Source organism: Choristoneura fumiferana, chromosome 14 (assembly GCF_025370935.1).
Source record: "Choristoneura fumiferana chromosome 14, NRCan_CFum_1, whole genome shotgun sequence".
In the NCBI taxonomy this organism is placed as follows: Eukaryota; Metazoa; Arthropoda; class Insecta; order Lepidoptera; family Tortricidae; genus Choristoneura; species Choristoneura fumiferana.
In genome coordinates this window covers 9,067,087-9,086,661 of record NC_133485.1, presented here as the reverse complement: position 1 = coordinate 9,086,661, position 19,575 = coordinate 9,067,087, and the positions used below count along the sequence as shown (strand labels likewise).

Genomic DNA, 19,575 nt, shown 5'->3' with positions numbered 1-19,575 from the left:
AAAAATACGAGTACTTTGAATTGAAGACCACATGACAAAAAAAAAACAAAGGACAATTGATTGCTGTAATAGATATTATAATATTATAATTATAATTGTTGACATGCTTTGTTGTTTGATAATTACATCAAGATTATTTATTTATTTATTGCGTTTTCATGTATCATCAGAACACGTTGTTGCTTTGTCTATGGCGTTAACGTAAAAAGCTTAAAGTAGGTCGAATATGAAATAGAACTATTTTTATATGTGAAATGAAATCATTTACTTTAAGCTACTAGTTAAATTAGGAACTTTAACTGTCAAAATATCTTAATTTTTATTTGTATTGTGGTTCATAACCATGAATAGTGAGAAATATTTTTTACGTTGTGAATTGTACCATATTTTAATCAAAACTAAAATTTTACATTTAATTTTAATGTTATAGAAAGGCTGTCAAATTTTGATTTAATATCAAAACATAAATAAATTTAAACAACCATAAATTTAATTCTCTCCGCAACTGTGACTTATTGACCGTGTTAAACTGTTTTGTACTCTTAATTTGAACCAAATTCCCTTTTGATTTGTATGGAGAATGTAATGAAACCGTCGTAGTATTGAGGCAGGACGGTTTCTAGTAGTTCCTCTGGGAAGGTGAACTCGAAATTTTTTGTCAACTCCATGGTATAGGAGTAGGGGATCCCCATCACAGCCAACGCGTAATCGTCACTACCTCCTGCTGCGGGGTACCACTGACCAGCGCTCATAACTTCGAACGCGGGACCTCCCGCTCTCACCACAGAGTCAGATACCATACGCGCTAAGTTATGCATCCTTATCCAATTTTCTGGCAAAATATCAGCCGTGAAACCCCAAGGGTACACCAAGTAAGCCCCATATGAATGTATGGACACGTAGAGTTTGATCCGTTCTTTGTACGCGTTCATAATTTTTGCTACTGCCTGCGTTTCGTTTTCAGAGAAAGCTTTGGGCCCTGCGTAGATTTCCTGGTCACAAGGATCTTTGGATGTCCCTTTGCCGCCCCACTCAAATCCGTAGTTGCGGTTGCCGTCCACTCCATAGCAATCTTTTTTTGTATGTTTTGATCTCGTTTTTCTCCATAGACGGTTCTAAAGACAAATATTTTTAGTTGCATTGGTGTTCAAGGAGACCATAACGTAGGTGGACGTTACTTCAAATCTGGGGCAGCTAATGGAGGCGGGTGCGTGCCGTGCGGGGGCAGCTGTTAGCGCTGCCCACCCTCTCTGCACGCCAATGGTTAGAACATTACTATTTGGGACTATCATACCCTAAAAACGGAGTTTTAATCATACTCTTTAACCCTTTAGTGGGTAACGGCAAGATATTTGCCGCCGTACCACTCAGACATTTTATTTTTAGGGTTCCGGCGCCATAATGGCAAAAACGGAACCCCTATAGTTTCGCCATGTCTGTCTGTCTGTCTGTCCGTCCGTCCGCGGCTTTGCTCAGGGACTATCAATGCTAGAAAGCTGTAATTTTGCACGGATATATATGTAAACTATGCCAACAAAATGGTACAATAAAAAATTTAAAAAAATGTTTTTAGGCTACCATAGACGTAAAGCGGGGTGTTTTTTTTTCTCATCCAACCCTATAGTGTGGGGTATCGTTGGATAGGTCTTTTAAAACCATTAGGGGTTCGCTAAGACGATTTTTCGATTTATTGTTTTTTGCGAAATATTCAACTTTAAAGTGCAAATTTTCATTAAAATCATTGAAATCAGGATGTTAGTAAGTATGTATGTAAACTCTTTATTGTACAAAATAAGTAAACAAACACAGATGACAAACAATGAAATACATGTACAAAGGCGAACTTATCCCTTTAAGGGATCTCTACCAGTCAACCTTTGAGTGGATGAGAGGAGCATTCAGTCAGGGACAGACAAAAAGTGAGTTTAAAAATTAAAAAGTAAGTATATCAAACTTTCTAAGGAAAACTATAACTGCTAAGTTTGCTTGAGAATTATTAGTAGTTATTTGATAATTAAAAAAAATGAAGATAGCAACATATTTGCCACTATCCCTTAAGTGTCTGGTGTTTATTAAAGGAAAGGGTAGGTGAGGCTCCTAATGTTATTGATTTTATATGGAGCAATAGCTTAATTCAATACTTCAAATTATTACATGCTAGCAACCTATCAACAGTTTTGCTGGGATTACAATACCTACCTATCATTCTAGGTAAATAAATATAAAGAGATAAATCACAGTAAGAACTTTGTAATGTTCATACTTACAGATTTTTTACCACGAGAAAACTCGTAGCCATCAGGATTGACTACGGGTAAGATGTACCAGTCGACGCCGTTGAGCTCTCTCTTCAAAGCCTTGGGATCTTTTATGAGCCTATGGATAATGTAGACAGCCATGGCTGGTGCCACCCATTCTCGAGCGTGGATACCTACCGGATACAATGAATACAAGGTAATTATATAAACAATAAATACTATCTAACATCCAAAACTAAAACTATTTATAAACTAAACTATGTTACACAATAAAAACGTCATCCAAATTTTCTGCCTCAGGCATTGTACACGTTCGTACTCTTCATAAGGCGGCCTCGTAGTGTTTGGGTGTAAATCAAACCACTAGAAAGGTTGCTTGCCAGAGTACAATTTATTCAACAACAGGCGAACCACTTATAGATTGCAGGTTAGCATAACACTTGCGCGATTTAACTGACGCACAGCGCCATCTATCGGATCACTGTGCAACTAGTTGTTGAGAATTATCTCATTAGGTTTATGTTTGGGTTAGTTTTCTTATAACTACTTAAATCTTGTTAATTAGTTGATTTGTTATTTTATTGCGACGTGAACAGGCATTGACCCCAAGACACTGGCAGCATTACCTCTCTGAACTGTTATTCCTAATCTTTCCTACTATTATATAAACTGGAATAATCAAGCCATGAACATTCTACAAAAAAATGTTTAAGGCTGCATTTCGTTTGATGTGAACCAATAGAAACGCTTAATTTATTCGCTCAGCGCATCTCTAATGGAAACACGTCGGTGGAGCGAGAATACCTAAGTAAATGTAAATGATGCAATTCAACTGGTTCATGACAAAATTCCTCGTAAAGTATCCTCGCACATCTCTGGTGGTAACGCTACCTAACTATCATCCATCATTTCAATGATGAAATTAATATTCATAGTCAAAAATACCATAAACGGAACTTATCACGCTATTTTTACACGAGTAATATTTACCTCGACGTTTCAGCAACGTTACAGTTGCCGTGGTCACGAGTAGACTGAAGTGTGGGATAAAAGTGACCAAGTGCGGGTAGTTCGTGATACGAGTGCCGGTACTATTAGTGATCAAGTGCGGGTAGTTCGAAGAACTCGCGCTGCTAGGCAGACTTGACACCCCACACTTCAGTCTACTCGTGACCACGGCAACTGTAATGTTGCCGAAACGTCGAGGTAAATATTACTCGTGAAAAATAGCGTGATATGTTCCGTTTATGGTATTTTTGACTATGAGTGAGAATCACGAAAGTTTAAAAGATGAAATTATTGTAAATGATTGAGTATTAAATACGGTATGCACTCAATTCTAGTACTTAGATAATTCAATTGGTGGAAAAAATTGTGCTAAAGGAATCTTAAACGACTTTGTAAAGGTACTTATATAACTCTTTTGAAAACGTTGTAATGTAATGTAAAATCTGTCAGTAGATTAGTTTTTTAGACATTTCGAGTATCTTCGGAGACGATTTGTTTTTTTTTCACTTCTAGCAAGACAAGAGTTATCTTACTTTCGGTTCATTGTCCACTGTCTTCTACATGCCTCTAATTGGCCTCGTATCATTTAATTAACCACTTCTATATTCGTATTTAACTATTTTTATGTAATGCTAATCTTTTAAATAAAAAAAAACTATGTATTTGAGGGGGTAGAGGAAGACGCGAACAGACAAGAGACTTCTGTGACTCCAAGGAACGTTTATGTACAAAAATTAGCTTTGAGGTCTTCTTTTGGCCTCAAACTTTATATTGCCCATGTTATATGTCATATCGTTATTTACAAACCTGCGTCAATGAAAATGATAGGGTTACGACCACTTGGGTTAGTCGAGATCTTGACGAGGTTCATCTTTCGTTTCTCGTAGGAATGTCCCACGAACTGGATCGAGATGAGCTGGGGCATCTTAGCGGCCAACATATGAATACGGGACGTTATCTTGAAAATCAAAAGAATTAACTATCAGTTACTTGTAATGTTCGTCTGCTTGCGTTTCTTTACTTTTTGTTTTATTTACATTAGTAATGTTTGCAAGTAAGTTTTAAGACTTATAGATGGCTATATATGTGTATATAAATAAAATTGAGAAAATTGTAAACTAACTCAGTTTTGTGCCAAGATACTGGCTCAGCCTAGTTTGGTACTCACCAGATACATCTGGTATATAGTAATAGTGATCATTTTTAGATAAATAAAAATTATTCTTACTCTTAGTACAATGTGTACCTATGCATTAAAGTAGCCATAGTGAATTAGAAATATATGTACAAAGGATTATTTTTTCCTTATCACTAAGGATACGTATCATTATCACGAAGGATCCTCCTAACGCCCAACTCAAATTTTCTATTTATGATCATAAAACTTAGTCATTTATAATAGAGTTTGATTTAAAATTACAATAAGTCCTTTATAAAAGAGGAGGATATTTGTAGTCTTAGAACTGTAATTTACAGGACAATATGTTTTCATGGTTCTGTACCCGAAGTTTAATAAACGGAAACCTATTAATGTCAATACACTGTCCGTCTATCTATCTGTCTATCACAGGGCTATTAGGTACCTCGAGAACAGAAGACAGCCGAAATTTATGGAAAATGTGTAATCAAGAACCAATCAATATAAAATGCCCTCACACTTCACACTTTTTGCTTAATCAGGGCTCAGCTAATTTGTAGTGTATATTTTAATTGGTACATTTATAAATGTATATGGATATAAATACATATGTATATGGGTATTTATATTTATTTTTCCTCAGTGCGCCGCCAGTCCGACTCTATTCCAATCCGAGCTCCTCCCGATTAAGTAGGTACCTGCTTTATTGCGGTGACTTAGACAAAGGTTAATTGAAAGAGTTAAAAAGGGACTTAATCACACAACTTAATACTGTTTAAATAAAATCGTGATGATAGGATGTCGGTACAAAATCCAGATTAAGTGCGGGTAGTTTGCACGGCTAAACGAACTTGATACCGGCCGCTACAGTATGACTGAAACGTAGAGCTAATTTTAGAACGTATTTTGCTGTATGATTAAATCCCGTGAATGGTAGTAGTTATGCATAAAATACGTACGTCATCGTAGGAATTGAAGCCATAAACGTTGAAGCCACTCCTTAGGCTACTTTTGGGTACAGACTCAAAATGTCTGAAAGTTTTTAATAGTTTTGATTAATTTAAAATCAAACTCTAAACAGACTACAGATTTCAAGTAGGTATATCTAAAAAAAGAATGACAAAAGAAGTGTAATTTGTATTCAAAATTGACCAGCAATGTAGATGATTCTCACATGATATTGAAGTGCAGACAAGACAATTCATTTTGAATGACAGAATACCAGAATTATGAACTGAACTGACGCCAGAATGAGCGTATTTCGATATCTAAGTGACATCGAGCAATGCAGTAAGTTTCTTTGTAAATACTAAATTGCTACAAAAACTAAATTACCTGCCATAATTATATTTATATTGCACTGGCATGCCATGCTTGCTAACAAATTGTTCCAGAAACCGTCGCTTGTGCGGGGCAACCAGTACGTCCGTAGTGCGATTTAGCCCACGACTCCTCTTTAGAATCTCAATTCCTTCAGGGTCATGTTTTAATTTGACCAACTTCGCCAGTTGATGATAGCTTTGCGGAGCGATTTTCATGAGTGTGTAGCTTAAAACAAATCAAAGCATTAAGAATTCTGCCACTGTGATGAATTTTAAAAAACTTTACAACTTTCCAGTTCCCAAATTCGGGTCGCTGGCGGTATTAGATAGATCGCGAGAATCCTCTAGTTATAAAATATGTTAATAAAAGCTTTTTTTATATATATCTTATAATGACGCCAATTTCAGCGGTAGTTTTAGGGTTAGGGCTTCAATTATATTTATAATCTGGGTCGCCAGCCAAGAAGGTTATGAAATACCAATCAAGATCATGAAATCGATGGGTCCTATGTATAAGGGCCAGTGTTTTTTTTCAATTTTGGGTTTTGTGCGTTATCGGTATCTATAAACTATATATATTTATATAGTGGATTAAAAAAAAATGTTATTCAATTATTTTTCGTGTTATCATTGAAGTAAAACGGCCGAACTAGATGCAATTTTAACGTAAAAGGGCTAAACGTACGTTTGATACTTTTACGCGGTAAACCCCGGGTGTTTTTTTTTAATTCGTGGGCATAACTACCATTTTTAGGTACTTTTACGTCAAGCGGAACGCGGCTACTTCAATGCTACATCTTAATGTGATTGTATTCCTTTTTTTTATTTCCCCAAGTATCTTGGGTAACGTATTTTTTACCAAAGATTTTAAAGTTGTACACGTATATGAGCCAAAGTACCACATAGATCTTTTTACTGTATTTTTGTACACAAGTTTATTTTCCCGGAAATTCACGTATATGGGCGTTTGTACAATAACTTTTAATGAAGAAATATTTTATTAAAATTTATTCTTTGTGATTGAAGGACAGAGTACTATTAGTAAGTGTGGCAAATTTTAAGTCTCGGATACACCATCTCTGAGTTACGACAGTTTTTGACTTTGAAAGGCCGTCCTGTAAAGTAACGATTTTACACTTAAGCCCTTATACGTAGAACCCATCGAAATACCAAACTTCACCAAATTTGCACTGTCTTGTAGTAAACTTTCAAAAACATACTTATCATATTTATTGTCCTCGCAATTAATTGTCCGATAGATCCCAACAAAACCTAAAAAATAAATCAATTGGTAAACTTACTGTCACTAAAACTATTATTTTAAAAAGATATATAATATAATACTAATAATATTTATATTATACGTCAAATAAGTGCAATTATGTGTAGGTATGTAAGTAGGTACATCCATAAATCCTGACATAAGCAACACAAATGATCATTGATCAGTTGAAAGGTTCAATCAATTCAGCAAGTAAGATTTTAATATACCCACCTATTATACATGTTATATGTTGTTGTTTTGTAGTTATTTGTATATTTGTATTAAGAAATTAGGAAAAAAACAATCGCACTTACAAAATACGATCACCAGCCACCTCGCCATCCCAAATTTGCTTATTAAAAGACCAAATATGTGCGTAAATCAATTAAAATGTCGAATTAACAGCTTATACGATAACCACAAAGAGTTATCTGACTCCAATAATGAAAAGTAATTTCATAGGTAGGTAGCTATTATTCAATATTACAATATTTTCAGCAGTTCTTTGTCAACTTCAATTTTATTTTAGCAATCGAAGTGACACCATAATATCATCTATCAGGTAATACCTATTGGCAAAAACCAAAGAACGACTATAATATATTAAGTTACCTGTTATTGACTTACACCTTTTGTAGCAAAATTAATAATAATAAATACATAGGTACATATGTATTATTATTCATATATACATTTCATTGATATGGTCTTATTACGGGGTTGGAATACTTTTTTTTGATACAGTGATTCGGTTGCGGAACCATATACTAGGCGTGTCGGGCACGCTCTTGGCCGCCTCTTTTTCATCATAGTCATAATTTAAAAAAAAACTTGATTTAATTGGTATATTACGAAAAGTATGTAGCATAAAAGAAAAATATAAATTATGTCCTCACAATATTTTAAAGTCTAATATAGCATTAACTCAAGCTGCTTGCATTTTAATTTCATCAACCTATTTTGTCTTAATAGCATCTAATCAATTCGACTTCGGGCATAGCTTCTTTTTATTCCAGAACAATGTAAAGTTCTTGTTCAACGCGGATGACGTTGGGAGCAAACATTTGTTGCAAATTATAAATAAAATAAGGTTGTTTTGCAGACATATGATCATATTTACACACAGATGACATATGACATATGATGGCGTGGAGAGTAAGACAGCCGGTGAAATTACTGGCACTTGAGGTATCCCATCTTAGGCTTCTAGGTTGGCTCGCATCTGCAGATGTTTATGGGATGTGAAGATCTCTTACCATCAGGAGACCCACTTGCTCGTTTGCCATCCAGTTGAATATAAAAAAATATATGATCACGAAGGGCGAACCTACAAGTCTAATTTTGGAAGCTAAGGAAAACTGGGTGTCCGGGGTTTTCACACCATTTTCTGTTTATTGCCAAAACCTCGCAAAAGCGAACCTCGCAATGGTAATTTAAGGGATGACTTAATACTAATAATTAAAACAAAAATGTTTCGAGTCTTTCATTTATTTCGGATTTCACTTTGCTGTTCGTATCAGTTCAGAATTATGACGATTTAAAAAAAAATGTCTGACTTTTGAATTTAAATGCACACTAATTCTTAACTGATCACGGCAACTACGCTTGCTTGCTGGATTGTGTGGCTTGTCATGATTGACCAAATTCCCGCTTAATCTGTGCAGAAAATGTTATAAAACCGTCGTAAAACTGAGGCAGAACAACGCGTAGAAGTTTGTCCGGGAAGGTGAATTCGTAACCGTCCGTCAACTCCATGGTATAAGAGTACGGGACTCCCACGACACCGAATGCAAAGTCGTCACTACCTCCCGCCGCGGGATACCACTGTCCTGCACTCATCACGTTAAACGGGCGTCCTCCTGCTCTCACCACAGAGTCAGAAACCATACGCGCGAGATTATGTAGCTTCTTCCAATCTCTCGGCAAAACATCAGCGGTGTAACCCCAAGGGTATACCAAGTACTGCCCGTAAGAATGTAGAGACACGTACAGTTTTAATCGTTGTTGGTTTTCCATCATTATATTTCGAACTATCTGTGTTTCTACTTCAGAAAACGGCTGGGATCCTGCATAGGTCTCTGGGTCGCAAGGATTATTGGAGACTCCGCTCACACCCCACTTGAAGCCATAATTACGATTCCCGTCAACTCCAAAGCAATTATTTGGTGAAGATTTTGATCTGGTTTTTCTCCAAAGACGGTTCTGTAACACAGAGACATTGACCAATCACCGAATCTACGGTTCCCACTTTACAATTTCAACATATTTGAAAATAAAAATTAAGATAGCATTTATTTGGTTAGAATTTTCGCTACGATAAAACAAACTACTTTTGTAGGTATAATACCTCTTGACGCACTCTTTAGGCACATATATAGGTACAAAACTTGAGAAAATCACCTGTTCTATGTAGTAGTAACGTGTCTGTATAGATAAGTCGACGTCCCATATTCGAAAAATGGCTTCAGTCCGATACCAATTCTGTGCACTACTAAATACAGCAGGTTAGGTATCTTCTTAAGCTTTTTATCTATACTTACCTACTTTTTTTTAAACAATGGGAGTTCGATCATACTCACCGATCCTCCAGAGCGCGAGAATTCGTAGCCATCAGGGTTGACTACGGGTAATATGTACCAGTCGACGCCGTTGAGCTCTCTCTGCCGAGCCTTCGGGTCATTCGTTAGTCTGTGGATGAGGTACATCGCCATGGCAGGCGCCACCCATTCTCGTGCGTGGATACCTTAAGATTTAAAGCTAATTGTAAATATAATACTTATGCAACAACACAGTCGCAGATATGATAATTAGTAAATTCATTTAAGCATTTTGGCGAGGCCTGTTGCGCATTGCATAATATAAATATTACACAATTACGTAACATTTTAAGATATCTATGGGAACTTAAAAAACATCCTTACGTTCATTTAGTCGGTATGCATCAAATATACTGAGCGGCAAAAAATCTAGTCCTCAAATGTATGCAGTACCTGTAGGTAATTTTATATGAAGAGAGGGCCAAATTCCCGCTGAGTATATTTCAGTTACTATTAGGTATTTGCCATTAGTAATTCATATGTCATTAGTTACACTTAAATGCCTAGCTTTCTCGAATACTTAGGCAATCTGTAGAAAGTGTTCTTTTTAGTCAGTCCGGATCGATTCATTGAATATTATTGTATGAGACAGTAGGCTAATTTGTGTCTAGTAATTTTTATTCAATAATATGAGGAATAAATTATTTCCATTTTGTAATACTTTACCTGCATCTATAAAAATAACTGGGTTCCGACCTCTCGGGTTGGTGGAGATCTTAACAAGTTGCATTTTTCGACCGTTGTAGCTTTGTCCCACATTTTGAACTGTCACCATGTCGGGCGCTCTCGTGCCTAATTCATTTATATAATTTGTTATCTAAAAAAATAAGTATATCACTTTAAACTTATCGAAACTGAGTGCTTCAGCTAATTCCAAACATCGCCCCATTTTCAGTGCCTGAACTGATTTGACATTTGAAAAGGAAGAATGAAAAAAAAAATTAAATAAATAAATGAAATGCCAAAATTCAGCACACGAAGAAAAATAAATTACAATATTAAAAACAATAAGATACACACACAACACAAACATCATGCCTGTATTCCCAAATGGGGTAGGCAGAGCACACGAATCGTTACCGCTTCGGAGCCACTTTTAGCAATTTTAGGTTTTAAGTTTGACAAAAACGGTACAATAGTGACAGGTTGCTAGCCTATCGCCTACGATATGCCTAAACCTATATCCTCAGTCGCCTCTAACGACATCCACGGAAGAAATGGAGAGGTGTAATTCTAACCCGACACCACACGGGTAGTACCTACCTACACACAACAATAAGATAACCTTAAACAATATTATAGAGTAAAAAGGAAGAACGAAAAAAAACATTGTTGGTACGTAAGTAAGATGACGTGCAAGTACAGTCAGAAAAAAATAATTATGTAACTTTTATAATAAAAACTCATTTTAGGCTGCCGGTAAACTCTTGTTAAGTAGTAACCCCCTGGTGTTGCAGATGTTTATGGGCGGTGGTGATCTCTTACCATCAGGAGACCCACTTGCTCGTTTGCCATCCAGTCGAATAAAAAAAACAGGGTCTTGTTAAATAGTAATGGGCGTCTTAAAAATATAGTCGAGCAATTTTATGGCGTTGGATGCGGAAAGCACAAGACCGGTCTGAGTGGAGAGCCTTGGGGGAGGCCTATGTCCAGCAGTGGACGTCTTTCGGCTGACATGATGATGATGATGAATTTTATTATACGTACAGTATCAAAGGAGTTAAATCCATAAAGGTTGAAGCCACGCATTGTCCGTCTTCTGGGCACGCGTTCCACAGATTCAAAGGCTCTGAAAATATTAATTTGATGCTGTTTTAGAACTTAATTCAGTTAAACATGCATGATATTCCTAGCTTCAGTCAAACTATAAACATAATAATATTAATATAGACTGTAGCCCGTATCTTTGTTTAGATAATTATTTATCGAATAAAACTTAAAAACTCTTACTACTTATAAAATAATCAAGTATTTGTAGAATAAGGATTATGTATTCTTGAAAACAATTATCAAATTTCGCGAGAAACCTACATAAAATCTACTTTTCCCGTAAGAGTCTTCAATTAAGTATTGCTTTTCAAACATATAAAATTATATCAGCGAAAATAAGCATTCTCAACATTGTTTTTGGTAGGTACCGACTTAATGTTTTAATGCCAGTCGAATTTTGAAAGCTCATTAATATAATTTCAAGAGGATCTAAAATGCTACTTAGTACAATACAATAAGTGATTCGATGTAATTAATTATAAGGAAAAATTAAATTCCAAGTAAGAATTAAGAACAATCACTTATTTTTTTAAAACCACTTTAGTTTCTATTTCACAAATACACGCTCTTGTAATTTTATGTTTCCTCCCACATTCCCTCTTTTCATTACCAGTGACGAAGCTATAATCCTTGTAAAAATGTTAATTGTAAATGCTCTACCTTAGTGAGTTGAGTACTTATACTAACGATTCTCTTCCCTAATCTGGAGTAAAAGTTGTGAGTGAGTGAACTGGCAAGAGATGGCTCAAAATCAAGTGCTTACAGCACTGCATTGTTTTAAATGTTCATTCACTTTTGAACGCTAAACTATCACGTATTGGTGACAAAAATTTATATTTTATTATTGTTATTTTCATACCTGCCATAATTATATTTATATTGAACTGGCATCCCACTTTTGGCCACTAGTTCCTCCAGGAACACGCTTTTGTTCGGCGACACCAACACATCTGTAGTGTCGTTCAAGCCATGACTCCTCTTCAAGATCTCGACACCTTCAGGGTCATCATGTAATCTAGCTAATTCTTCTAAATGCTGTGTGTTGTGTGGAACGATTCGCATAAGAGTGTAGCTGTAAGAAAAAACAAAAGCTTAATACATTAAGTACACCCGTGTTCAACAATCAGATAGGTACTGTTCCGTACCGGAACACAATTTTTTTTGTTAGTATTTTTATGTATGTATAAGTTTATGTGATGAAACAACACAAGTTGGAAGATCGTTCTTTTTTTTGTGTATGGTATCCCTACGGTCTTTTAGCGATTTTCTGCTTCCTTTCGGAAGCCGTCATTCCTCTGGGGATGGCAATACCAGCGCGCCTTCAGCGCCCCCCGGCGAATATACGGAGAGAGTTGTGTTTTTGCTTCGAAAGTAATGGCTGCAAGCGTGGCAAACACATAAAAAATATTCCTGTGCCGTGTGTGCGTTGTGAGGACTCTTTCCCCTTGGACGATACGTTTACCAGAGCCCTTGGACCCCTGTGTACGCTATATTCAGCCCGAAGACAGCCCCTGGACCTTTTGCTAAGCCCTTAGAACCCGAGGCGGTGGATGGACAGTAGCGGTAAGTCGTTTGGAGCCGTAGGAATATCGTACAGGTAGGTACTTATATGCAAGGCCACGATGATAATAGGACTAAAGGAAACGTCATTTTAAATTTAGAATAATACGTAAGTAAGTATGCAGAATGACTGAAACTGAAAAAAAAATAAACAAGCTTTTTGTTGACAGTACTTGTATTGTCATCCAAACTACATAATTGTGCTTAATTTCAAGATCTGATCAGCTTATTATGGGTGGAATTCGACTTGTCAGATTTGACACGAAGAAACAAACGTCATCATCATCATAGTAAATGATTCTGACGCTATAATATAGTTCAATTTCGAGACAGTTCCGTCAGCAGTGTTTCCTGACATCTATGACATCGGGGCTTTCAAGAAAAGAGCTTATGCTTTCTTAAGGGCCGGCAACGGACCAATGACTCTCCCATCAGATGACCCACTTGCTCGTTTTCCTCCCTCTAATAATAAAAAAGGAAGACAATTATGCCCTTGTACTATCAAAGGTGCGAATGTTATTATTCAGGAGATTCACAACGCACAATTCTACCTATACTGCAACTATTACTTAAGTATATTTCTGTAAATATTGATTTTTTCACCTTAGGTATTTCACAAAAAAGGGTAATCTTTAGTTACAAATCGATCACTCAGAATAAAAGAAAAAGTGTCTTTTCCACGTGGCGTTGGTTTTGTACTCGTACTCACAAACTCGTGTAATGATGTCATACACTTACTTATCATATTTGCTGTCCCCGCAACCAATTGGCCAGCACAGTCCAAGAAGACCTAAAAAATAATAACAATTCAATTGAGCAATTTATACAAAAAAAAAGCCTACTTAAGTAAAGTAAAGTATGGAGATGAAATGGTGAGGCAGTATTTTTTCCTATTATAAAATTACTGGAAAAATGACGATGTATATAAATGGGTTCCGTATATGTAGATGAGAAAAAAAATATATTAGTAAAAGTAGAAAAAAAAGAAACGTGTTATCCCATGTCATGTCATCTAGTACCCCATTATACGGTATTTAAACATAAAAATTACGCACATAACGTACAACATTTTTTACTCGGATCGCCATGTGTATCTATCACACCATTCACACCTATAGATTGCTTAATAACAGTCGTTTACTAAGCTGCTCTCTTCTTGTGACAATCCCGTAAATTCCCTTATATAAGTTCGATATTTTCTTATAACTTTAAATTGACAGACAACCGCGATTGGGCAACAAATTGATTTTGAAGAGTCCGTCTCTCAAGTACCTAACTTTTGCCACTGATACCCTAAAACCATGTTTGATTGGCGACCAGCATTGCTCGGCTAAGAAGCGGGGTAGTAACATTTAAGGGCTTCCATTAAACGTCGAGCCACGATATTTGTGCCGCAGCCGGGACAGATTGTTTGTGGCAAACGAGTTTTTAATTTGTGGCGACATTCATCGTGTTTGCCTGGCTTCACGTAATTGAACAGCCCTGCCGTAAGGCAAATAAAGCAGAGGGTTAGGTTTGTAATTGGTTATGGCGGCGCTCTTGAGTGACGCGTTCGACTTCATTTGAAGGGAAAAAATAATAGTGAAGGAAAGTTTATTGATGTAATTATTTCCCCATCTTTCTTTAAAAACGCTCACCAATGCTTCTTACACACACACACAAACATCACGCCTGTATTCCCAAATGGGGTAGGCAGAGCACACGAAACGTTTGCGTTTCGGAGCCACTTTTAGCTATTTAAGGTTTTAAGTTTGACAAAAACGGTACAATAGTGACAGGTTGCTAGCCTGTCACCTACGGTATACCTTTACCTATTATTCAACCAACCAATGCTCCTTACTTACATACATACTGAGAGCTTCAGTATTTTCTCACAGATTTGTTTTAAGCAAAGACAGTACCTACTTAAAATTTAATTTTATTACATTTCCTATCATATCTACTCGTTGGATTGCATGTTTAGATTTATTATACCTAATTACATACAAAATAGGTATTTTGAGACAGTTGAGACACCCATCGGACTAGTTTCAAAGCAAGCAAAGTTTGTACTAATATAGGTACCATAGAAAGGATATAATATCCTGTATTACTATACATAACATCTGCCACAACCACGGATCGAAGCCGAGATCTCAAGCATCGTATTGGGATTTATAAACATTATCCTATGGTCAAGACTAGGCAAGTAAGAAGATACAAAAAAATATAATAACTGAATTAAGATGAACTGAACGACCGGAGTCCGGGCTGAGAATTGTCAAAAAAAAATCCCAACTGTTTCATATGAAAGATTATTTTTTTTGAAATTGTAAAGTACTTGAGGATTTTTCAAAGTCAAAGTCAAAGTCAAAATATCTTTATTCAATTTAGGCTATAACAAGCACTTATGAATGTCAAAAAAAAATCTACCACCGGTTTGGAAAAACCTCTGCTGAGAAGAATCCGGCAAGAAACTCAACGAGGCATTTTATGAAACTAACCAAACCTAACCTATAGGATTCTGCAGGATAGTCCTCAAGTAAATCTTGAATAGTTTACAGTTTTAGAAAAAAACGTTCGTCCATTTCAATCATTTGGGAAAAATATTTTCGGCGAAAAGTCAGGGTCCCCATATTAATAAACCAAGTAATAAAATTACGTTGATAGTGTCCTTAAATAGTTACTGTCACTGATTGCGCACGTTTTCGAATACAGTTTATATATTAACATCCGTTGTTAATAATATTAACAAAAACAGACGGTTCTACTGCACTCGTAACACTGTGACACAGCCCAAGCTCTTTTACAGCCAACGCAATCTGGATGCGGCTTCACTCTGGACCAATTCCGTGATTGATGTTACAACTCCCTTTGATCGACCCATCTCAAACGGATTTATGATTATTTAATCATAATATCGAAATGTTTTCAATAGATATTAGTTGTGGCTCAAACGCGGAATCATGGTCTTAAAATTTTTGGATAAGGAAAGTAAGAAAAAAAATTGAAAATACGTCTCCCAGGTCTTTAGTTAAAATTCCTTGCAAAATTCTAAATCATCAATGCAGCTGACAAATATAGTTCAAATCATGATCACTAAAGCATGAGATACCTAAGTCACAATTAACTTCGTTTTGCCGCAAAATAAGCACAAGTGCTATTTTCATACTTTTTTGAGTGATATTTCGAAAGTGCTACTGAATTCACACTTTCCATAGCGTATGATGAAATTGATGAGAGAGGAGGCATTGAAATGTTCACATTATTGTCATCATAATCGTTTTACATCATGAACTGAATTGTTATTAGTAGGTAATCATTTGTCGACTATAAACACGCAGTTATGCGTCGGTACTCATTATATACGATGATTGTGACAGTTCTGCTTTATGAATGACTTAGATACTATCGTTTACTAAGTTTCCACTCAAACTGAAATTTCCTTTTATATACTTTAACGTGATTCAAAACTAGAAAAAAAAAACGTAATAATCATCAATATCTGTTGAAAAATAAAGTTTGCGTTCCATGTCTTTTCTAGAGAAATGTAATAGCTATATATTTCCTATGGCCGTTACGGCATATGGTGTCATAGTCCGTGTCGGATTTCTTCGTCTAATAATCTAATTGAAAACTCAAAACATACGTCTTCATATTAATAAAATTACTAAGAAAATGCGCCGCAAGAAACTAGATACTAACTAGATGGAATACTGCTGTTGTAATTTATAATCCCACAAATATAATAAATGCGAAAGTTTGTAAGTCTGTTTGTTTGTTTGTTTGTTTGTTCTTTACTTTATCACGTCTAAACCGCTGAACTGATTTAGATGAAATTTAGTATACCAGATAGTTTGAGTCCCGGGGGAGGACAAAGGATAGCTTTTATCCCGGAAAATTTCATAGTTCCAGCGGATAGTGAAAACCGAATTGTACGCGGACGGAGTCGCGGGTAATAGGCTAGTAAACACTATAATCTATTTAAATATTAGAAGTGTACTGTTATTAACATTATAAAAATCAAGCTTGAAATAAATTTTATTTTTCAACACAACATTTTTGGTGGTTCTACATTCCAAATTAATCTAAGCACCTCATTCCCAGCCTATATACGTCCCACTGCTGGGCACAGGCCTCCTCTCCGAATGAGAGGGCTTGGGCCGTAGTTCCCACGCGGCTCAGTGCGGATTGGGAACTTCACACACACCATTGAATTGCTTCGCAGGTTTGTGCAGGTTTCCTCACGATGTTTTCCTTCACCGTAAAGCTCGTGGTAAATTTCAAATGTAATTTCGCACATGAATTTCGAAGAAACTCAGAGGTTGGCCGGGGTTTGAACCCACGATCCTCTGCTTGAGAGGCCATAGGTCAAACCACTCGGCCACCACGGCTGACACCAAAGCACTTATGCCACCAAAGCACCTATGTCTCTAAGAACCATCGCGATACACATAGCGTCAAACTTGCAATAAAAAAGTAAATAACCAACCACTAAAAGTCGGGAACCCCCCCCAAACTTGACACTTCCACTAAGTTCCATATTAAAATTTAACATATTGATAAAAAATGTTATAATCGTCATCAAGCACAAACACTCCACTCTTTTTTGAATCGGCGAATTACAAAAATTCCAAGGATTTTCACTTCATTAATTTCATCATCATCATCAGCCGGAAATTCCATGTTGTGAAAGGCCAATCCGCACAAACTCTACGTGAAAGACAACTCGCCACTAGCATCCACTTGATTAATTATATGCATAGGTATATATTTATTCAAACATCTGTACTACAATGCGGTACGATAATTTCCAGTACAAAATCCAGTAGATAAATTACACTAACAAATACAGTGAAAACTTAAAATTAAAAGACAAACAGCGAGAGTCATTTCTTAAAATTCTGAGAACTTCTTCCAAGTCTGTACGTAGTGAAAGCAGGATGTTGTTGGTGTAAACACCCTGACTCAATGTGGCTGAATCAGAGAGCATAAATAAACGCTAATCCATGGTGTTGCCTTACCAGTGTTGGTTATACTGACCGTACTTCCTTGCTGGATGAGCATAAGTCAACCAACATACTGCATACACAATAAGTACAAAAATTCATTGGACTAATTGATAAAGTGATTTCGTTATAGAGTCTTTAGACTTTGTTAAGAATTTTGAACATAAAACTACCGTGAGACTCACTCACATAAAATGATATTTGTTAAGAATATGTACAAATATTGACGACACTGTCCACTTAAGGTAATAGGTATCTCAAAAAATAACACTTTTGATTTATTTATTCCATTCGAGGCATATAACTTTATAAAGTACACAGTGGTATACGAGGAAATAATGATTGCATTTAGGTTTTTAAAATTTCAAAACTGCGGTAATCCTATAAAACAATAATAGTTGGAATTAATGGTAATGGTAAAATTTATGGTAAAATATGCTCTTAATGTTTTTCTTCTGGTAAAACCCTTATAAATAGTGCCAAAAATACGCAAGCAAAGTTTTCCAACTTCTTTTGTGACCGTACACTTCTTGTTTTGTTTACTTATTAATACTATCAAGGGTGATATTTTTATTCCAGTATTAATTTCACACTCCTCGTATATAATACAAATTAAATTAGACCACATCCCTTGTGGTCGCGTTTTTGCATTGCTATTTACAGTCACTTGCATTAACATCTGACACTACGAAGAGTGCCAAAATATCTGACACGATCTACCGTAATTGAATCGTATCAGATATTTATTCACTCTTTATTGTGTCACATATTCGTGCTGGTGAGTGTACACGTATGGATGTAAACTTTTGTATAAAAATAAATAAACAAACAAAACTTACAAACAGTGAGATATCTACATGCTCGTTGCTCTATCTCTTGAGCTTGTTGAAAAGTTAATGTAAGTATTTACAACACCTATTTAAATTTAAAGCAATCAATTCATACACACTCACCAATCGCGATCACGAGCCACCTCGCCATTACAAATTTGCCAATTAAACCGCCAAATGCACGTAAATCGATTTAAAAATCGAATTAACCGTTTATAGTCGATTACGTGCGCAGGAGAGGCGTGCGGCGCGCGCGCAGTACCGGTGCGGACTGCGCGAGCGCACGCAACCGGCCCACAAACAACCGTAAGGAACGAACGAGGACGGTTGTCGGATCACTCGGATCGGATAATCTGTAGACGAGCCTATGTTCCAATTATGAATTGATTTCGTTTTTTTTTTTATAGGCCAAGTATTGGCCCATGTTGCCCAGTGGGTTTCGGGGGATGACCAAACGAATAAAGGCAGACCTAAGAAAATATAGTGGTATGAGCCTAACGTTTCCTGGATTTGCCCAGACCTTAAATTTATCCGATTAAAAGTCTTTTGATGCAATTATTTCGCCAGTTTTTATGTTGCGGTGATTCTCTGTGGTTTTGAATTGACTTCCGGAATTAATGCCGGCAATAACTTCATTCCCAATGATAAAGATTGGAACGGGCATCAATAGATGCGCCTACAAGTCTTTAACTTTTTCTAATTTGTCTCGCATCTCCTGGCTTGTCTGAAAGATCAGGTTGAAAAAAATAACGTCAACCTCAGCCATTGCCATAATGACAGAAACGTCCATAGTAAATTTAGAGCATGCATTATCATTTTCTAAAGAACAAAGTCATCAAC

At 36.2% G+C, this 19,575-nt stretch overlaps 2 protein-coding genes across 2 annotated transcripts; both read right to left on the bottom strand.

Moving 5' to 3' along the window:
- Positions 1-125: 125 nt before the first annotated feature.
- Positions 126-7,411, bottom strand: LOC141434628 (carboxypeptidase B-like). Its single transcript, XM_074097054.1, has 7 exons — positions 7,305-7,411; positions 6,947-6,998; positions 5,740-5,952; positions 5,364-5,436; positions 4,074-4,224; positions 2,268-2,431; positions 126-1,115 (listed from the first exon to the last, which is right to left on the bottom strand). The coding sequence occupies exons 1-7, from the start codon at positions 7,330-7,332 to the stop codon at positions 543-545; spliced, it is 1,254 nt and encodes a 417-aa protein (XP_073953155.1). The 5' UTR covers positions 7,333-7,411; the 3' UTR covers positions 126-542.
- Positions 7,412-8,462: 1,051 nt separating this feature from the next.
- Positions 8,463-18,992, bottom strand: LOC141435070 (carboxypeptidase B-like). The gene is made up of 7 exons (XM_074097611.1): positions 18,859-18,992; positions 13,656-13,707; positions 12,217-12,429; positions 11,295-11,376; positions 10,254-10,404; positions 9,570-9,733; positions 8,463-9,192 (listed from the first exon to the last, which is right to left on the bottom strand). Exons 1-7 carry the CDS (start codon positions 18,884-18,886, stop codon positions 8,620-8,622), a joined length of 1,263 nt encoding a protein of 420 aa, XP_073953712.1. The 5' UTR covers positions 18,887-18,992; the 3' UTR covers positions 8,463-8,619.
- Positions 18,993-19,575: the final 583 nt, after the last annotated feature.

Excerpts from the sequence above, each read along its gene's own strand:
- LOC141434628 (XM_074097054.1), bottom strand. The coding sequence starts at position 7,332 with ATGGCGAGGTGGCTGGTGATCGTATTTT. Across the intron at positions 2,432-4,073 it reads TATCATTTTCATTGACGCAG|GTATCCACGCTCGAGAATGG; the intron begins GTTTGTAAATAA and ends TGTATCCGGTAG. Across the intron at positions 1,116-2,267 it reads TTTCTCGTGGTAAAAAATCT|AACCGTCTATGGAGAAAAAC; the intron begins GTAAGTATGAAC and ends ATTTGTCTTTAG.
- LOC141435070 (XM_074097611.1), bottom strand. The coding sequence starts at position 18,886 with ATGGCGAGGTGGCTCGTGATCGCGATTG. Across the intron at positions 10,405-11,294 it reads GATTTAACTCCTTTGATACT|ATAACAAATTATATAAATGA; the intron begins GTACGTATAATA and ends TTATTTTTTTAG. Across the intron at positions 9,734-10,253 it reads AGTTATTTTTATAGATGCAG|GTATCCACGCACGAGAATGG; the intron begins GTAAAGTATTAC and ends TTAAATCTTAAG.